Source organism: Mobula hypostoma, chromosome 5, assembly GCF_963921235.1.
Source record: "Mobula hypostoma chromosome 5, sMobHyp1.1, whole genome shotgun sequence".
Classification (NCBI taxonomy): domain Eukaryota; kingdom Metazoa; phylum Chordata; class Chondrichthyes; order Myliobatiformes; family Myliobatidae; genus Mobula; species Mobula hypostoma.
Window position 1 is genome coordinate 134,685,506 of NC_086101.1, and position 20,119 is coordinate 134,705,624.

The 20,119-nt window shown below is 41.8% G+C and overlaps 1 protein-coding gene across 6 annotated transcripts in view; it reads right to left on the bottom strand.

Annotated features, from left to right (window-relative positions):
• LOC134346998 (sorting nexin-30) overlaps positions 1 to 20,119 on the bottom strand; it is a 345,667-nt gene that overhangs the window by 47,787 nt on the left and 277,761 nt on the right. For all 6 annotated transcript variants that reach the window (XM_063048944.1, XM_063048941.1, XM_063048942.1 and 3 more), the window contains 2 exons: positions 10,598 to 10,786; positions 7,752 to 7,862 (listed from right to left, as the gene is read on the bottom strand). In XM_063048944.1, coding sequence (XP_062905014.1) covers positions 7,752 to 7,862; positions 10,598 to 10,786 — 300 coding nt within the window. The remainder of the gene's footprint in view (positions 1 to 7,751; positions 7,863 to 10,597; positions 10,787 to 20,119) is intronic.

Genomic DNA, 20,119 nt, shown 5'->3' on the forward strand with positions numbered 1-20,119 from the left:
TCCAGCGGGTCACCACGTCTGATCTGAGGTCGTAGGCAGAAGAGAACAGAGTGCCAGCTGGGCGACACCAGAGGGCAGTGCGCGACTGCCAGCAGGCCGACCCAGTGCGCGCAGCTCCCCCGCCGCTGGCGGGTGAGACAGGTGGGTGCCGGGCCGCCGCGCCTCACACAAATGATAATAAATGCAGGAAAACAAGCAGGAATTGCCTGTCTGTGCTTACAAGAGTGCACCAACAGGTGAACAGATCTAGCACAACCAAAACAATGCGCAGTAGATTGGTATGGTGGCCTGGAAAATTTGAAATCAGTGCGGATTATTGAAGGAACCGGATTACACTTAGTCAGATTAGCGAAGGTCGACCTGTATTAAATTTTGCAGAGTTATTTCAACAAATTAAAAGTGCACCATTTTGATCTCAACACCTAAAATTAGAGATATTTTGTGTGTGGCAATACTAATTATGGAATGTAATTTCCAATGATGTGCACCAGAGGACTCTGATCTATACATGCTATTCCTAGAGACATACACTGAGATGGACATCTAATGCAGTTGCAAGATCAAAATACTAAAGGTTTTTTTGATCTGCCTAAAACTTACTCTTCCAGCACAGCAAGATGTCCATAAGGGAATGCTACTAATTGAAGGATGCATTGAAGCTTGGTACATCAAAATCATCACATGCTGTGTCGTATGACTTGGGCAACATAGTCTTCCATTTGTCTTTAATCTGAGAAGTACTAATAAGCTCTTCAAAACCTTTGCCTGTCCATCCCTTAAGGTAACATGAATGTCATGCACTGTCGACCACGACTTTCTCCTCCATCAGTTTTTCCTGGCACTGCAAGATGTTTGAGCTTCTCTTTCCTCAGTACAGGTCCCAGAAATTCCAGCTGCCATTTCCTGATTGATGACACCAGCTCTGTTCTTATTCCGGGTTTTCGCAATACTTCATTTGTTACTCTGTCCTTCCACAATATTTTCATCATTCTTCTCATTCTTTACTGCAGCTTAAGAGTCTTCCCTCATTTTGCTTTGATATTCTCCAACATTTGCTTCTGCATTAGTGTGGAATGAACACAGCTCCACAACACAGATTCGTACCCACAGAAATTGTTATTTTTTTAGTACCTTGCTCAAGCGTTCAAACTTGCATTCTCCTTCTAACTTCAGCATCAGTCCTACTGCTAGCTGTTATCAAGCTCCCTAAGTAATTGAACTTCCTTGTTTGTTTCTTTGCCCACTTTCAGTTCACACTTCTGTATTTCATTCTTCTTTGTGAAACCATACATGGTTTTCTTGCAGTTGATGATCAATTCCCTCTTAGCACTTTCTTCAACAACTTTCTGATATTTCTCGGAGATTCTCTTTAGAAATAGCTATCGGCTCTGTGTCATCTGGATATCATAGATTGTTCAAATTGTATCCTAGAATACTGCTAACTTCTCTTCTCATTATAAAGGTTGAACAAGCCAAGTGAGAGAACACAACCCTGTCGAACCCCTCTTAATCTTGACCAAAAAAAAATCACTAGTCTCATTTTCAACTCTCATCCCTGCCCTTTGTTCACAATACAAGTTTCTGATATCCTTCCCATTAATGTCCAAGTGCGGAAGGATTTTTATCAGCTCTTCCGTCTCACCTCATCAAAATCAAAAGCTTGTGTACAATTGACGAAACATGGGTATAGATCTTTCTGGACCTCAAATCACTCCAAGGATGAAGTTTGCATTTCAAGTTCCACTACCTTCAATGAAGCAGAACTGCTCGTGTGATCTCCAGTTTCTTGCTCTCATCACGATTTGTAGCAGGACTTTCACAACATGACAAACTAATTGTGCAGCGCAACTCATATTCAATTGCTTGAGGTTTGTTTTTTTTTTAAAAGCAGTACAACAAACACTGATCTGCTCATTTCTTCACATATCTCCCCCATTATTATTTCATTCAGTAAATCTGACAACCTTTCAATCCCGAAATCTTCCAGAGCTTGAATCATTTCTATAGCAATGCCATCTGGTCCCAATGCCTTATTCCTTTTAATTTCCCCCGCTGCTGCCTTAACATCTAATTTCATAATAGATGGGATGTCCATGTACTTAGTAATTATTGGCTTCTCTCCTCTCATTTCTTCAAACAAGTCAACAATGTATCAGACTATCTAGCCAGTACATCTGCTTCTTCCATGAGTATCGATGCCTCAAGCATCTACTAGATATACAAGAATTAGCACCCATGAGGTCTTCAACTTGTGCATGTTGTCAGAATTTTTCAGTTTCTCTACCTCTGCATTTTCTATTCATCCATTGTTCTTTCACTTCCCTATATTTTCACTTGATCTCTTTGGTTCAAAGTTTTATCATTGTCACTGTTCTTTGGGTACATCACTACCAAAGGAGGTGTAAGGTGCTCCTTCCCTCCGGTAGTCTGCAGGTCACCCTCAGGCAAGGTGTAGTACCGGCTTAGCACCCTCCTTGATCAGGGTCACATGAAGCCACGGGAGCAGGAGATGGATGGTTGGAAGAACAGGGTGCACATCACAAGTCCTGGTTATGAGACCACTGACACCAGGCAGACCATCTCTGAAGAGTATTGATAATGTCTGGAATCACACATCTTGTATAGTCACTGCCCAGAAGGTGGCAATGGCAAACCACCTCTGTAGAAAACCTTACCAAGAACAATGATGGACTAAGAGGAAAAGCGTGAAGGGGGTCTTTCCCACAGGCAACAATCCCTCCCTCAGTAAGGTCACTGATATACAACAGGTGAGACTTGACTGTCATCAGGCTATGGTCCGTAACAAGGATATCATCAAAATAACAACTTGGAATGTGAGAACTCGATCAAGCTGGAAAACTAGAGAATATGAAGCAAGAAATGGAACATTTGAAAGTCAACATCATGGGACTGTGAGAGACAAGGTGGAAAGGACTAGATGTTTCAGTTCTGATGAGCTAGTCAGGTGGTGATAAACTTGAACGAGATGTGGGAATAATACTAGATGCTGAAAAAAACACCAAAAGCCTTATGGGATACTGGGCATTATCGGACAGAGTCCTGCTGGTGAAACTCCAAGGACAACCCATGAGCATTTCAATAATAGTGACATATACTCCAACAGCTGATAGTAGTGAAGGAAGTTTTTAAATAATATCTTGCAAGAAGCAAAGGACCACTGCAAATCACAAGATATAATGATAGGGGATATGAATACTAAAGTTGGAAAACAACAGGATGGTGATATTGTCGGCATATTTGGATTAGGAACCAGGAACAGAGATAAGAGATTCACAGACTGGTGTCGTGCAAATGATCAGGTAATAACAAACAAAGCTGTTGACTTGGAGAAGCTCAGAAGATGGGTACCACAATCAATAGACTACATCACAATCAGCAAGCATTTAGAAATGCCGTGCAACAGCCCAAGGCATATCCAGGAGTGGACTGAGAGAGTGATCATGTTCCAGTGATGTGCAAGTTGAGGGTTAAGCTTTGACTGTTAAAGAAGTCTCAGTGATTTGGTATAATTGATGAAATATAAGTATAGGTCTTTCTGAACCTATAGCCATGTTTTATCCAAATTAGACCTGGCTTGCTTGAAATATCTGGACACGAAGATGAAATACAACTCAGCAGTGAAGAACAGATTTGAAGCTGACCGTGGAGAACACACCAAGTTCGCTGAAGTTTAAAAAAAGGCAGCAGTGAATATATCTAATGAAGTGATACCAAAAAAAAGAAAAATAGCGAACAGATGAAAGTCTGGATCTGATGAAAGAGTAATAGAAAATCACACCAAAGAACAGCAACAACCATAAAACTTGGAACAGCCAACACAAAGGGTCTGAGGGGAAAGGACCAATGCCCAAGTTTTGCCTGCAACCTGACACAGAGAGGCCAAATCAGATGAGGAAGTCCCTCAAACAATGGAAGGGTCTGTCAGCACTTGAAACCATTAGTGTGCGTGTACACACACACGCCTGCTTCAAGTTACTGGGTGTCAACATCTCAGTTTATCCTGGGCCCAACATATTGATGCAATTACAAACGCAACATGACAGCAGGCTATATATTTAGTTAGGAGTTTGAGGATTTCTACAGTTGTACCATGGAGAGCATTCTAACTGGCTCCATCAGAGTCTGGTATGGAGGGGCCACTGTACAAGACTGGAAAGGGCTGCAGAGGATTGCAAACCCAGCCACCTCCATCATGAGCATTAGCCCCACAGCATTTAGGGCATCTTAAAAAAGTAACGTCTATCATTAAGGACCTCAATCACTCAGGACATGCTCTCTTTTTATTACTATCATTAGTGAGGTGGTTCTGGTTGCAAGAACTGTTCTAAACCAATTTTCTTTAGTTCAGAAATGATCAAGAAATCATCTGGTCAAGATGGTGCCAAGATGCAGTGTCCGACAGGGGTGCAGCTAAGAGACTTGGTTGTTCCTTGAAGCTCACAGGGATGGTTTGGGGGACAGGGGGGAAGTTAGGAGTCAGGTTAAAGTTTAGGGACAGGGACATGGAGTTAGCCAGGTCAGAGCCTAGGCCTCTGCTACACACTCCAACCCCACCGAAGTGGACATGTCACAAAGGACATTTGTGGATGCCAGGCTGGCAAGAATCTGATGAAGACCAGCAAGGACATTGGCTAGTGGGCCCCCAGATCTGAGTCTGGTGTCGGATGTCCGTGAGAGCAGGAGGCGCAAATCTGGAGTTTGGAATCCCATCATCTAATCCTGGAGTCGATACTGAAGATAGAAGCCAGAAGGTCAAAAGAAAGTCCAGGAGTCAAAGCCCACTGGCCGAAGTTCTGGGTCTGCAAGTCTGAGGAAATTAAAGGCCCATTGTTTGAGTCTGCTGGAGGCCTTGAGGCCCATCTTGGGATGGAAGACAGTTTGGGAGTGATAGAGAGGAAAGAAAGGGGTTTGTTTTGCTGCTTGTTATGTACTATTATTGTTGCTGCTGAACATTGTGGCCATGCTCTGTTGGTCTGTTGGCCACAGAATGTGTAGTGACACTTGCGGGCTGTCCCCAGCATATTCTTAGCTTGTTGGTTGTTAAGACAAATGACACAATTCACTGTTTCAATGAACTGTACATGTGAAAAATTAATGAATAATTTTGCCCAAAAGCAATGTTAAAAACAGCGTTCAAAATAGTTGCACCTCCCGTTGATTTATTTATTTAATATATATAAATAACCATACACAAGATGATTCATTTCCTTCCAGGAATACTCCATAAATCCAAAATAGAATAATAACCATAACAGTATCAATGTACACAAAACTATGAGGGGTATAGGCAGTGGGGGCAGGGGGTGGAAAGCCTGCTTGCATCTACCCCAAGGGTGGATGGGACTACAACTGGATCATGAGTTAAGGGTGAAAGGTGAAAAGTTTAAGGGGAACACAAGGGGAAACCAGAAGAGTCATGAATGTGGAACGAATTGTCAGCGCAAGTGGAGCATGCAAGCTTGATTTCAACATTTAAGAGAAGTTTGGGGGAGAAGTACATGGATGGGAAGGGTATGGAGGGCTATTGTCCTGGTGCAGGTCGATAGGAGTATGCAGCTTAAATTGTTCATGTGGACTAGATGGTCCAAAGAGCCTGTTTCTGTGCTCTATTTCAACCAGTGAAAAAGACAAACTGCAACTCCAAATATAAACAAACCAATGAAGAGTCCTTGAAAAGGAGTCCATTGGTTGTGAGAATATTTCAGTGATGAAGTGAAGTTGCCCCCTTTGATCGAAGAGCTTTATGGTTGAGAAGTAATAACTGTTCCTGAACCTGGTGGTATACGAGTCTTTAGGTTCCTGTACCCATTTCCTGATGGCAGCTGCGAGGAGAGAGCATGTCCTGGGTGGTGGTGGGGGGAGATCTCCGATTATGGATGCTGCTTTCCTGCAACAACATTTCATGTAGAAATGTGCTCAACAGTGGAGAGAGCTTTGCCCATGATGGACTGGGCCACACCCACCACTTTTTGTAGGATTTTCCATTTAAGGGCATTAGTGTTTCCATACAAGGCTGTGATGTAGCCCAGTCCATATACTGTCCACTACACACCTACAGAAGTTTGTAAAAGTTTTAGATGACATGCTGAATCCTTGCAAACTCCCAAGTAGAGATGCTGCCATGCTTTCTTCATAATTGCACTGACATGCCAGGCCCAAGACAAGTCCTCTGAAATGATAACACCAAGGAATTTAAGTTGCTGACCCTCTCCACCTCCAATGAGGACTGGCTCATGAAACTCTGATTTCCTTCTCAAGTCAATAATCAGCTTCTTGGTCTTGCTGATATTGAGTAAGAGGCTGTCGTTATGGCATCACTCAGCCTGATTTTCAATCGCCCTCCTACAAGCTAATTCATCACCACCTTTGATTTGGCTTTCAACAGTGATGTCTTCAGCAAACTTCAATATGGCATTGAAGCTGTACTTAGCCACACAGTCATGTGTAAAGCAAGTTAAGCAGGCGGCCAAGCACATAGCTTTGAGGTGTACCTGTGCTGATCGAGAACATGGAGATGTTGTTGCCAATCTGAACTGACTGGGGTCTGCAAGTGAGGAAACTGAGGATCCAGTTGCACAAAGGGTATTGAGGCCAAGGTCTTGGAGCTTATTGATTAGATCTGAGAGAATGATGGTATTAAATGTCAAGCTGTACTCAATAAAGAACATACTGATGTATGCATCCTTGCTGTCCAGATATTACAGGGTTGAGTGAAGAGCCAGTGAGATGGCATCTGCTGTGGACCTGTAAGCATGCTGTGGTTGCTTAATAATGACTAGGGTAACATGCTGAAGGACACAGCAAGTCAAACAACATCTATGGAGAGGAATGAAGAGTTGATGTCTCAGGTTGAGTCCCTTCATCATGAGAGTCCTGATGAAAGGTCTTGCCGAAATGTTGATTTTATTCCTCTCCATAGACGCTGCCTGGCCAACAGAACTGCTCCAGCATTCCGAGTGTTATTCTGGACTTCAAGTAATTGCAGAATCTCGTATTAATGATGACTAGTTTGTTCATCCATAGGATTAAAAAATTCTTGAGAGATTATTGTAGATATGATTAACTGATTGGCGGATAGGGCAACTAAAGTTAAGAGTTCAACTTCTGTGTAAACATTGCAGTACAAATGGAAATATTTGCATATAGAGCCATTTTTAAAATCAGTGACGTGATTCACATTTAATAGCCAAGGCCAGCATGAAATTTGGAATTGTAAGCATCTAATCTCATTAATTTGTATTTTGGGTTATTGCGACTGTTTATTAATACTGTCCACTTAATATTATTGGTTATCACAAGAAATACAAATCACTAGTTCAATTTTTAATCACTTGCTGTTCTCAGTTCCTGTTATCTGGTATATTAGAAATATTTCTGACAACCAACAAAACCCAAGAGATTTATATCAAGCAGAGAATGGGCCAAAAAAAAAATGGCAGATTCACAATGTCAGTTAGTATACACGTGAATTTTGATTACCTCACACTGAATAGAGACATACTGATATAGGAAGCAAACTATTGATTGCAGAGATTGTAACAATAGGCACTTGAAAGACAAAATAGAATAAAGCAGGTCCATGCATTTAGCCGAAGTATACATTTAGCAGTAGTTCAAGGTGCAGCTCAACATTATCAAAATCTAATAAAGTACACTTTTCCAGATCATGCATGCCATAAATGAATTTAAATATCATATGCACCTGGAGACCAGATTTACCCTGTACCTACTGGTATGATATGTGTCGGCTGCGATTCTTCCAGTTTAATCCTCAACCAATCAAAATCCTGGTATCTGCGCCGTACTACATATTCTGGTAAATCAAATTCGGTTCTGGTGGTCTGAAATTAATTGAAACTTTTAGTAAACAGGGTGAAACTTTCAGAGCGTTGGAATTTGATCTGACTTATCCAAATTGGTTTATTATTAACTTGCGCTAATTAAACTGAGAAGCTTTAGAAGTTATCCAAGATTTATAACATTTTGCATTTGTTTAAAAATAGCATTGACAATTACTGGGATATAAATACAATAACTAAATCTGTGGAGGAAGAAAATGTGAAACCACAGTTAATAAGAAATTAATAATTATGATCAAAGACCAACTAAGGATGCTTATCACAAGCCTGAGTCTCAGAACTATTTTTTGCCCGCATAACTCTCTCAAAACAGTGTCAAGCTTAGTCATTAATATTTCATTGTTTTAATTTAGCACACATATTCCAGTAGTAAACTATTCCAGTAAGACAAACTAGTCATTTCTTTCCACAATTTAAGCCTATCAAAATAGCATGAAGGCCGATTGCACACATTAGCCTGTGATCTTCTCCATCACATCAACATAAAGCAAAATAAATAAGAGTTAAAGTATTTCAATGCAATGGCACTTCAGGTCACATTCATTTGGGAGACTGACACCCACTGGGCTCATCCATGGTAATAAGCAACTCAATATATAAATACAAGTAGCATAAAGTGGGAGCAACTTTATGCTATTGATATTTAGCTTGAAGGATAATTAAATACAGTACTATTAAAAGTCTTAGATGCCCAAGACTTTTGCACAGTACTATATTGTCAATGTGGAGCAGAGCATGAGTTTGTAAATCTGGCGGGAGCAAAGGATGTTAGGAATAGCAAGGGTGAAGCACAGTGGGAGGGGTATAGGATCCGTGGCAAAATGCCAGTGAGTGGCATGGGTGCAGACAAACCCAGCCCTGAGAGACACCAGGCAAGATTACTTGATTCCAAACAATTGGTTTATTGATCACTGCAGAATGTCTCTGATGCTTCCCACTCCCTCCCCTCTCCCTGCCCCCTTCCCACTCAGTCCACAGAGACTCGCATCAGAATCAGGTTTATCATCAAGTCATGAAATTTGTTTATGTTTTATGGAAGTTTTTTGTTATGCAGCGCACTGCTGCCACAAACAGCTTCTAACTAGTGACAGTCGCCTGCACTACAGCACATTGCACAAGTCTTGGATATATACGCCCAATACTTTTGCACAGTCCTGTAAATTGTGGAGTAACATTTCTGGCTGATAATTGCTATAAAGGAACTTTTGACACCAACAAATACTTTAAAGTTCAAAAAGAATAGTTAGGACAAGGGAGACAGTGTATTTTTCCCTCTGCAGCCACAGTGGATACCAGTTAATTGGAACACATTGGGACCAGAACATTTTTGGCCAAGTTACGTGGCTGCCTCAGTAGCCGAAGTTTCACAGAAATAGTTAAAAAGGTATATTTAAAAGACGACAAACTACCATTTAACTGAGTAACAAGTTATGTACTTAAATGAAATACAAAATAAATTAGAACACTGCCAAAACTACTATAGTACTACAACACAAGGAAATCTGCACATGCTGGAATTTCAAGCAACACACATAAAAGTTGCTGGTGAATGCAGCAGGCCAAGCAGCATCTCTAGGAAGAGGTACAGTCGATGTTTTGGGCCGAGACCCTTCGTCAGGACTAACTGAAAGAAGAGCTAGTAAGAGATTTGAAAGTGAGAGAGGGAGGGGGAGATCCAAAATGATATGAGAAGACAGGAGGGGGAGGGATGGAGCCAAGAGCTGGACAGTTGATTGGAAAAAGGGATATGAGAGGATCATGGGACAGGAGGCCTAAGGAGAAAGAAAGGGGGAGGATGGTTAAAGTAGTCAAATCATTTCATTTTCACTCTTTGTCGTTTCTAGAATCTCCAAGCCTGATTGCTTGAAACAGTAGTGAGCAAAACAGTTCTAACTGTCTTACTGTTCATTACTTGCCAATTATCAGTGACAAAAATCACAAACACACCACTATCACCATTTAAAACCTGCTTGCTCGAAGCATGGTGTAGTGTCTAACAGCACATGACTTGCACACAACTGTCATTAATTATAAAGTGTTTAGCAATAGTCTCCTGCTCCAATTGAGAGGCATAGTGTCCCAAATAAACTAAGGGAATCCCAGCTATTTTCTCAATTTGTTTTTGTCCTTTCAGAGCTGTCCCAAATAAGTGGCTGCCCCAATTAACCACAACCACTATACTTCATTTGTGCCATTCTACTCTCTGATCCAAGGCAGATGGTATTGTACTTCACAGCTTTTAAACAAGAGTGCTCCTACAACTCTGATGCCACAAACTTAAAAAGTCTCTCATCAAATCTGGAAAATTCTCAAGTGGCTGGGTTCTGTATCAACCAGAAGAATATTACATCACAATACAATGTGTGCATTGGACACCCAACTATTTGTGAACAGTTAATCCGAAATGCAGATCATTCAAGTTTAGCTGAAGGCACACATTTAACAATAGATTTTCAAATCCGCACAATAGCTCCTTGGTGGGTATCAAGACAAACTGCACAAGGAGTGCACTAGACAACTTTTAACAATCTGCTCAGTGATTAATACTATTGACTACCTTCTCCTTCTACCCTCTTGACTACCTTCTCCTTCTACCCTCTCCTACTACTTTCATAGCTTCCCTAGTGGGATTTGAGTTCTTTACATAACTTACTATTTCCAAGCCAAAAAAAATACATAATATATAGCAGGAAAATTAACAGTTCAATTATTTATACCTTTGTACTAACTCTGTAAGTGATGTAAGTCTCCATTGCAGACACATGTTTCTTTGGGTCATCAACTGTAACAAACAGATCTCTAGTTTCACCATCCAGCTCATCATCTAGCTGTAGTCTATTGAGGAGTGATGATGAAGAGGCAGGGCTTGATGTCTCCACTGGTGTCCCATTGGGCAATGTTAGATCCTGAAAGACAAGTAAATACTTAGCTGACCAGCATTAAGAACAGATTTGCTATTTACAAAACCCAAGATAACCAGAACTTCCACAATGATACACACAACCAATATTCCAACAGATAAGTATGCAACTTTATTAATGCTTAAACACAGCAACATTCACTTCACACAGCTCACGTACAATTTAAAAGGAAGCTAATCCACTAGGTACGCATTGTATTCTATTTTTCCAAGAAGCTGAAGCAGTTCAGGACTTACAACCATATTTTGAACATCTCCCATTTCATCCTCAAAAGGGGGGCAATTTGTGAATTTAAACTCTTCTGCTGGCAAACAGACACGCTTGTGCACAGACCCATCAAATGGTTCATATATTCATTGACTACGTTCCCAAAAAGTATTCATCCTATAATAATCTAAAAACCTGTCTGCAATATCGTGATTAATTTGCACATTTCATCCATGTGCAAATTACTAGGTTGGAATCATAGGCAGCATTCTACATGATTCTATCCACAATCAACATAGCTGGTCAGCCACAATATGACAAAAGTAAGAGAACTTGGTAAAGCAAAAGAAACTCAGTCAGAGAGACACAGATCACTACAGTTCTTTGACCCAGCTAGCCTGTACCGAACTATTACTCTGCTTGGTCTCATCAACAAGCACAAAGACAGTAGCCCTCCTTACTCTTCTCATCCATAGATTTAGCCAAACTTCTCTTAACTGTTGTAATCAAGCCCACATCCACCACTTCTGCTGGCAGTTTGTTTCACACTTGTACCACTGAGTGAAGCTCCCCTCAGGTTCCCCTCAAATACTTGACCTTTCACCTTTAATCAATGACCTTCAGATCTAGTCTTACCGAACCTCAGTGGGAAAAAAAACCTGCTTGCATTGACTCCATCTACACAAATAATTCTGTATACTTCTATCAAATTTCCCCTCATTCTCCTACGCTCCAGGGAATAAAGTCCTAACCTATTCATTCTTTCTTTCAACATCAAGTTCGACAATATCCTTGCATATTTTCTCTGTACTCTTTCAATTTTATTAACATCTTTCTTGTAGGAAGGTGACCAGAAATGCACAAAATACTCCAAATTTGGCCTCAAAGTCTTAAACAGTTTCAACATACCATCCCAACTCCTATACTCAATGCTATCATTATGAAAGCCAAAAGCTCTCCTTATATGACCTTATGTGTTTCCACTTCAAGGAATTATACACCTTTATTCACAGATCCCTCTGTTCTACTGCTCTCCTCAATCTCCTACCATTTACTGTCCAAGTCCTACCCTGGTACGTCCTCCCAAAGTGAAACACTTCATACATATCTACAATAAATTCCATGAACCATTTTTCAGTCCATTTTTTCAGATGGTCCAAATCCCACTGCAAGCTTTGATAGCGTTCCTCACTGCCCACTATGCCCGCAATTTTAGTGTTATTCATGAATTATTCATCCAGTTTACCACATCTAGATTATTGCTATAGATGACAAACAATGGACCCAGCGCACTGATCCCTGCAGCACACCATTAGTCACAGCCCTCCAGTCAGAGAGCAACCATCAATTACCACTCCCTGGTTTCCCCAATGAAGCCAATGTTGAATCTAATTTACTAATTTGTCCTGAATGCCAAGTAACTGAAACTTCTTGACCAGCCCCCTATGCGGGACTTTGTCAAGGGCCTTACTAAAGTCCATATAGACAATGTCTACTGCCCATTCTGCATCAAATTTCCTGAAAAAAAACATCAAGATTGGTTAGGCTCAACCAACCATGCACAAAGCCAATTCTGAAATCCCTAATCCGGCCCTGTCCGTCCAAATACTTATACATCTGGTCCCTTAGAACATCTCCAATAATTTATCCACTACTGACATCAGGCTTACCAATCTGTGTCCCATCTTATCCTTACAGACTTCCCTGAACAATGGAACATCAGCTATCCTCCAGTACCTTACCTGTAGGCAAGGTCATTTTAAATCCTTCTGCCAGCAACCCTACAATTTCTGAACTAGCACCCCCCCCTCCAGGCCCAAGGGACAGCTTGTCAGGCCCAGGGGACTTATCTACCCTAGTTTGACTCAAGGCAGTAAGCACCTCCTCTTCTGTAGTCTAGAACAGTAATGTCGTCATGGGCTGACAAGAAATTAGCTTTCTAGACAGTTTAAGGTTCAAAGTAAAATTTATTATCAGTGCATGCATATCACCACATACAAGCCCAAGATTGTTTTTCAGCAGGCGTACTTAGCTAAACATCAGGAACTGTAAAGAAACTGCAAATGCAGATATAACTGAACAACAATACGTAGAGAACATGAAATAACAGGGTCCTTCAATGGGTGTAGCTATCCCCTTCTGTTCAAGATATGCTCAAAGGTTGAGAGTAAATTACCCATGATGTACTGGGCAAATCCACTACCTTTTGTACGATTTGTCACTCAAAAGGCATTGGCATTCCCATAACAGGCCGTAATGCAGTCAGTCAGCACACTTTCCACCACATATCTACAGAAGTTTGCCAAAGTTTTCAATGACATGCCAAACCTTCGTAGACTTCTGAGGAAGTAGAGGCGCTGCACAAAGGCAGTAATGACATACAAAACAGTTTCATGGAATATGGCCAAATACCCATCTCAGCATTCAGACAATATTTCAAAATACAACAGATAATATTCTTGAAAGTTTAAACAAGCAGCCACAAGTAACCTCAAATACATTTTCTACAGTATCCTCCTATAAGCACTCTACTCAACCCATTTTACAAGACATTATGCTCTAATTACAAGAGTATTGAGCAAATGAAAAGCTAGCCAAACATGAACATTAAACATTAAATTCAAACAGCAGCTATAAATTAAAGATCTTATTCAACTCCCCAACCTCCAGTTTCTCCATGCAAGGTTTTTTTTTGCCTTCTGTTTCAACAGCAATCAGCTCATTGCAAGTTAAGCCCATTCCTTAAAATCACATCGGTGGCTTTTGGCTTAAACAACTAGTGGGTAGCCCTTTGGAAACTGCTGAAGGGAAGCAAGCAGGATTACAATCTTCACACTCCCCTCCACCCCCACACGATCCCACCCCATTTTTCTCCTCCACCCCTCCGCCTCTAGCTATCAGTCACCAGCCAGTATCCCAAATTCACCCCCGCCCCCTAACACCAACACATCTATCATCTTACACCACTGTCACCATTCCCCTCTTTATACTGACCATCTCTCAATTCCATTCTCAGTCGTGAGGCAAGGATGCTACCCAAAACATCAACAATTCCATTCTTCCCATAGATGCAATTTGACCCACCAAATTCCTCCACCTACCCCTCTCCCATCCTACTGGTCTGCAGACAATTTTGGATCCTCTGGTGCTAAATGAAGTACAACTTAATAGCATTATGTTTGGTCCATATACTTCCCTGCAGCAATGATGCTAGCTTCTTACACTCCACCAGTACAGCAAGAAAATACATAAAACAGCTCCATCCACTTACCAGCAAATAAGTAACTGTACACAAATTCAACCACCTCCAAGCATTCATGAATGTGCACTGACAAATGCTAAAGCAAAATTTAAAACTTCTCAGCTATTCCATGTATTCATATACATTGCTTTATTTCCTTATAGCAACAGAGAGACTGCAGAAGAGCTTCACCGTGATGTTGATGGGCTGCAGTTAAAACCGGAGATTGGATAGGGTGGATTTATTTTCACTGAAACATTGAAGGCCAAGTGATGATTTTATCAGGGGTTCATGAAATTACGAGGGATATAGACCACATTATAATGCAGATCATTGATATAGATGACAAAAAACACTGCAGCATTCCACTAGCCACAGCCCTCCAGGCAGAGAGGCAACCATCTAATACTCTCTGGCTTCTCCTACAAAGCCAACGTCTAATGCAATCTACTACCTCATCTTGAATGCAGAGCAACTGAACCTTCTTGACCACCCTCCCATGTGGGACCTTGTCAAATGCCATGCTAAAGCTACGTAGACAACATCCACTACCTTGCTTTCATCAACTTTCCTGGTAACCTCAAAAAAACTACAAGATGGATTAGACATGACCTACCATGCACAAAGCCATGCTGACTATCCCCAATCAGTCCCTGTCTATCCAAATACTCATATCAGTCCCTTGGAATACCTTCCAATAACTTACCTACTACTGATGTCAGGCTCACCACCCTATACGGACACTCCATATCCGCGGATGCGGAACCCGCAGATTCAACCAACCTCGGATCAGGATCGAAAAAAACCCGGAAGTTCTCTCTCCAGCACTCGTTGTTTGAGCATTGTTCACCTTGCATTTCGTTTATTCGCTACTTGTGTTGTGAGCGAGAGGAAGGAGCTTAAGGCTAGTAAGGGATGGCTGACTAGCTATGTAAAGCGCTACAACCTCAAGAACATAAAGATCACGGGAGAATTGGCATCGGTTGATTCTCTAGAAGAACTACGATCATCTGTACTAAACATGTACGGACTTTTTTTTCTTGTCATTATTCCCTAAACAATACAGTATAACTATTTACATAATATTTACATTGTATTAGGTATTATAAGTAATAATAAGCAGATGCATTAGTGATAATTTTTCAAAACTCTTTAGAATCTGGACTAGTTCTTGAGGATTGGAGGGTGGCTAATGTAACCCCACTTTTTAAAAAAAAAGGAGGGAGAGAAAAACCAGGGAATTATAGACCGGTTAGCCTGACATCGGTGGTGGGGAAAATGCTAGATCCACTTATCAAAGATGTGATAACAGCACATTTGGAAAGAGGTGAAATCATCGGACAAAGTCAGCATGGATTTGTGAAAGGAAAATCATGTCTGATGAATCTCATAGAATTTTTTGAGGATGTAACTAGCAGAGTAGATAAGGGAGAACCAGTGGATGTAGTATATTTGGATTTTCAAAAGGCTTTTGACAAGGTCCCACACAGGAGATTAGTGTGCAAACGTAAAGCACACAGTATTGGGGATAAGGTATTGATGTGGATAGAGAATTGGTTGGCAGACAGGAAGCAAAGAGTGGGAATAAACGGGACCTTTTCAGAATGGCAGGCAGTGACTAGTGGGGTACCGCAAGGCTCAGTGCTGGGACCCCAGTTGTTTACAATATACATTAATGACTTAGATGAGGGAATTAAATGCAGCATCTCCAAGTTTGCAGATGACACGAAGCTGGGCGGCAGTGTTAGCTGTGAGGAGGATGCTAAGAGGACGCAGGGTGACTTGGATAGGTTAGGTGAGTGGGCAAATTCATGGCAGATGCAATTTAATGTGGATAAATGTGAGGTTATCCACTTTGGTGGCAAAAACAGGAAAACAGATTACTATCTGAATGGTGGCCGATTAGGAAAAGGGGAGGTGCAATGAGACCTGGGTGTCATTATACACCAGTAATTGAAAGTAGGCATGCAGGTACAGCAGGCAGTGAAAAAGGCGAATGGTATGCTGGCATTCATAGCAAAGAGGATTCGAGTACAGGAGCAGGGAGGTACTACCGCAGTTGTACAAGGCCTTGGTGAGACCACACCTGGAGTACTGTGTGCAGTTTTGGTCCACTAATCTGAGGAAAGACATCCTTGCCATAGAGGAAGTACAAAGAAGGTTCACCAGATTGATTCCTAGGATGGCAGCACTTTCATATGATGCAAGACTGGATCAACTAGGCTTATACTCGTTGGAATTTAGAAGATTGAGGGAGGATCTTATTGAAACGTATAAAATCCTAAAGGGATTGGACAGGCTAGATGCAGGAAGATTGTTCCCGATGTTGAGGAAGTCCAGAACGAGGGATCACAGTTTGAGGATAAAGGGCAAGCCTTTTAGGAATGAGATTAGGAAAAACTTCTTCACACAGAGTGGTGAATCTGTGGAATTCTCTGCCACAGGAAACAGTTGAGGCCAGTTCATTGGCTATATTTAAGAGGGAGTTAGATATGGCCCTTGTGGCTAAAGGGATCAGGGGGTATGGAGGGTAGGCAGGTACAGGGTTCTGAGTTGGATGATCAGCCATGAAGGGCCGAATAGCCTACTCCTGCACCTATTTTCTATGTTTCTAACCTAGAGATGATTTAAAGTATACGGGAGGATGTGCGTAGGTTATATGCAAATACTACACCATTTTATATACGGGACTTGAGCATCTGCAGAATGTCCCAGAACCAAACCCCCGCAGATACACAGGGCAGATTACAATACCCTGGTTTATTTTTAAAAGGCTTTCCTTAACAGCAAAACAACATTAGCTATTCTCCAGTCCTCCAGTGCCTCACCTGTTGCCAAGGATGATCTTAAATAACTCTGCTAGGCCCCTCAAATTTCGAAACTTGCCTCCCAGAGAGTCCGAGGAAACACCTTCTCAGGGTTGTACACCCTGAATATTTATCCACCCCAATTTACCTCAAGACAACAAACATCACCTTCTCTGTAATCTGCATAGGGTGCTTGGCCTCAATCCTATAGATTCTGTGTCCATCTCCCAAGTAAATACAGATGCAAAACGCCCATGCAAAATCTCCACCATCTCTTTTGGCTCCATGCATAGATTACCACTCTGATCTTTCAGAGGAAGAATTTTGTCCCTTGCAATCCTTTTGTTCTTAACACATCTGTAAATTCCCTTAAGATTCTCCTTCAACTTGTCTGCTTAGGCAACTTTGTGCCTTCTTTTATTCCTCCTGATTTCTTTAAGTGTTCTCTTGCATTTCTTCTACCCAAGTACCACACTTGCTCCTACCTGCCTATACCTACTATACACCTTTTTTTTCTTAACCAGGGCCTCAATATCTCTTGAAAACCAAGGTTCCCTAAACCTATTATCTTTACCTTTTATCCTGACAAACAAATTCAAGCTCTGTACTCTCAAAATTTCTATGTCACTTACCAAGTACACCTTTGCCAGAAAGCAGCTTATTCCAATCTACACTTTCCAGATCCTTTCTGATACCATCAAAATTGGCCTTTCTCCAATTTAGAATCTCAACCTGCTGACCAGACCTATCCTCTTCTGTGTTTACTTTAAAGTAAATGCAAAGTCTTTCCCGACACAAACTTCTGTCCCCTGCCATCTCATTCCCTAATAGGAGATGAAGTATTGCAGTCTTGCACTGGGACTGTAATGATTAAGGAAACTTTCCGGAACACACCTGACAAACTATATCCCACCTAGTCCTTTTATAGTAAACCATAAGGCCATAAAACATAGGAGCAGAATTAGGTCATTTGGCCCATCAAGTCTGTTCCACCATTCAATCATGGCTGATCCTTTCCCCTCCCTCTTCAGCCCCACTCCACGACCTTCTTCCCATAATCTTTGATGCCATGTCCAATCAAGAACCTCTGAGCTCGGCCTTAAATACACCCAACGACCCGGCCTCCACAGCTGCCTGTGGTAACAAATTCCACAAATTTACTAATCTCTAGCTGAAGAAATTTCTCTGCAGATTCAATTGGGAGAAGAGCACAGATGCAGTAGCTCATCATAAAGCAAGGCTGCTAAGAAGGTTCTAAGATAAAGGGAGAACACTGCCTAGCAGAGCAGTCAGAGTAGTGCGAGTCAGAGTAGTAGGGCTTTGGCTCATTGTGGCTTCAGCGAGAATAAGAGGCAAGTTACTTTCATATATTCTTCCCCTCTAACTTAAGAATAGTGGGTATGACTGCAAGGTCAGTTTACTGCTCCGGGTGTCAGATATGGGCTATCCGGGGAACTTCCAGCCTGACAAGATATATCCCAGACTACTGTGGGAAGAGAGGAAGGAGATTGCTGAGCCTCTGGCAATGATCTTTGCGTCATGAGGGACAGGAGAAGTACCAGAGGAATGGAGGGTTGCAAATGTTGCTCCCTTGTTCAAGTAGAGATAACCGAGGAAATTATAGACCAGTGACTCTTACTTCAGTGGTAGGCAAGTTGATGGAGAAGGTCCCAAGGCAGGACTTGAGCATTTGGAGAGACATCTGATTAGGGATAGTCAGCATGGTTTTGTCAAAGGCAGGTCGTGTCTTACAAGTCTGATTGAATTCTTTGAGGATGTAACAAAACACATTGATGAAGGTAGAGCAGTGGATGTAGTGTATATGGATTTCAGCAAGGCATCTGATAAGCTTCCCCATGCAAGGCTCATTCAGAAAGTAAGGAGGCATGGGATCCAAGGAGACTTTACTTTGTGAATCCAAAACTGGTTTACACACAGAAAGCAAAGGGTGGTTGTAGATAGTTTGTGCTCTATATGGAGGTCAGTGATCAGTGGTGTTTCACAAGAATCTGTTCTGGGAGTCCTCCTCTGTGATTTTTATAATTGAACTGGATGAGGAATTAGAAGGGTAGGTTAGTAAGTTTGCTGATAACACAGAGGTTGGGAGTGTTGTGGATAGCCTGAAGGGCTGTCAGAGGTTACAGCAGGACATTGATAGGATGCAGAACTGGACTGAGAAGTGGCAGATGGAGTTCAACCCAGATAAGTGTGAAGTGGTTCATTTTGGTAGGTCAAATTTGAAGACAGAATATTGTATTAATGGTAAGACACTTGGCAGCGTGGAGGATCAGAGATATCTTTGGGTCTGTGTCCATAGGGTGCTCAAAGCTGCAGCATAGCTTGACAGTGTTGTTAAGAAGGTGTATGCTGTGTTGACATTCATCAACCATGGGAATGAGTTCAAGAGCCGTGAGGTAATGTTACAGCTATACAAGACCTTGGTCAGACCCCACTTGGAGTACTGAGTTCTGTTCTGGTCACCTCACTATAGGAAGAACATGGATACCACAGAAAGAGTGCAAAGTAGATTTACAAGGATGTTGCCTGGATTGGAAAGCTTGCTTTATGAGAATAGGTTGTGTGAACTTGGCCTTCTCTCCTTGGAGTGATGGAGGATGAGAGGTGACCTGATAGAGGTGTACAAGATGAGAGGCATTGATTGTGTGGATAACCAGAGGCTTTTTTCCCCAGGGCTGAAATGGCTAACATGAGGGAGGATAGCTTTAAAGGTGCTTGGCAGTAGGTACAGAGGGGATGCCAGGGACAAGTTTTTCAACCCAGAGAGGTGGGTTTGTGGAATGCACTGCCGGCGACAGTGGTGGAGGTGGATACAATAGGGTATTTTAAGAAATTCTTAGACAGGTATATGGAGCTTGGAAAAATAGAGAGCTATGGGGTAGGGTAATTCTAGCCAGTTTCCAGAGTAGATTACATGGTCAGCACAACAGTGGGCCAAAGGGCCTGTAATGTGCTACAGATTTCTATGTTATGTTTTTAATGGGCACCCCTCTGTCCTGAGGTTGCACCCTCTTGACCTAGACTCCCTCAGCACAGGAAACATCC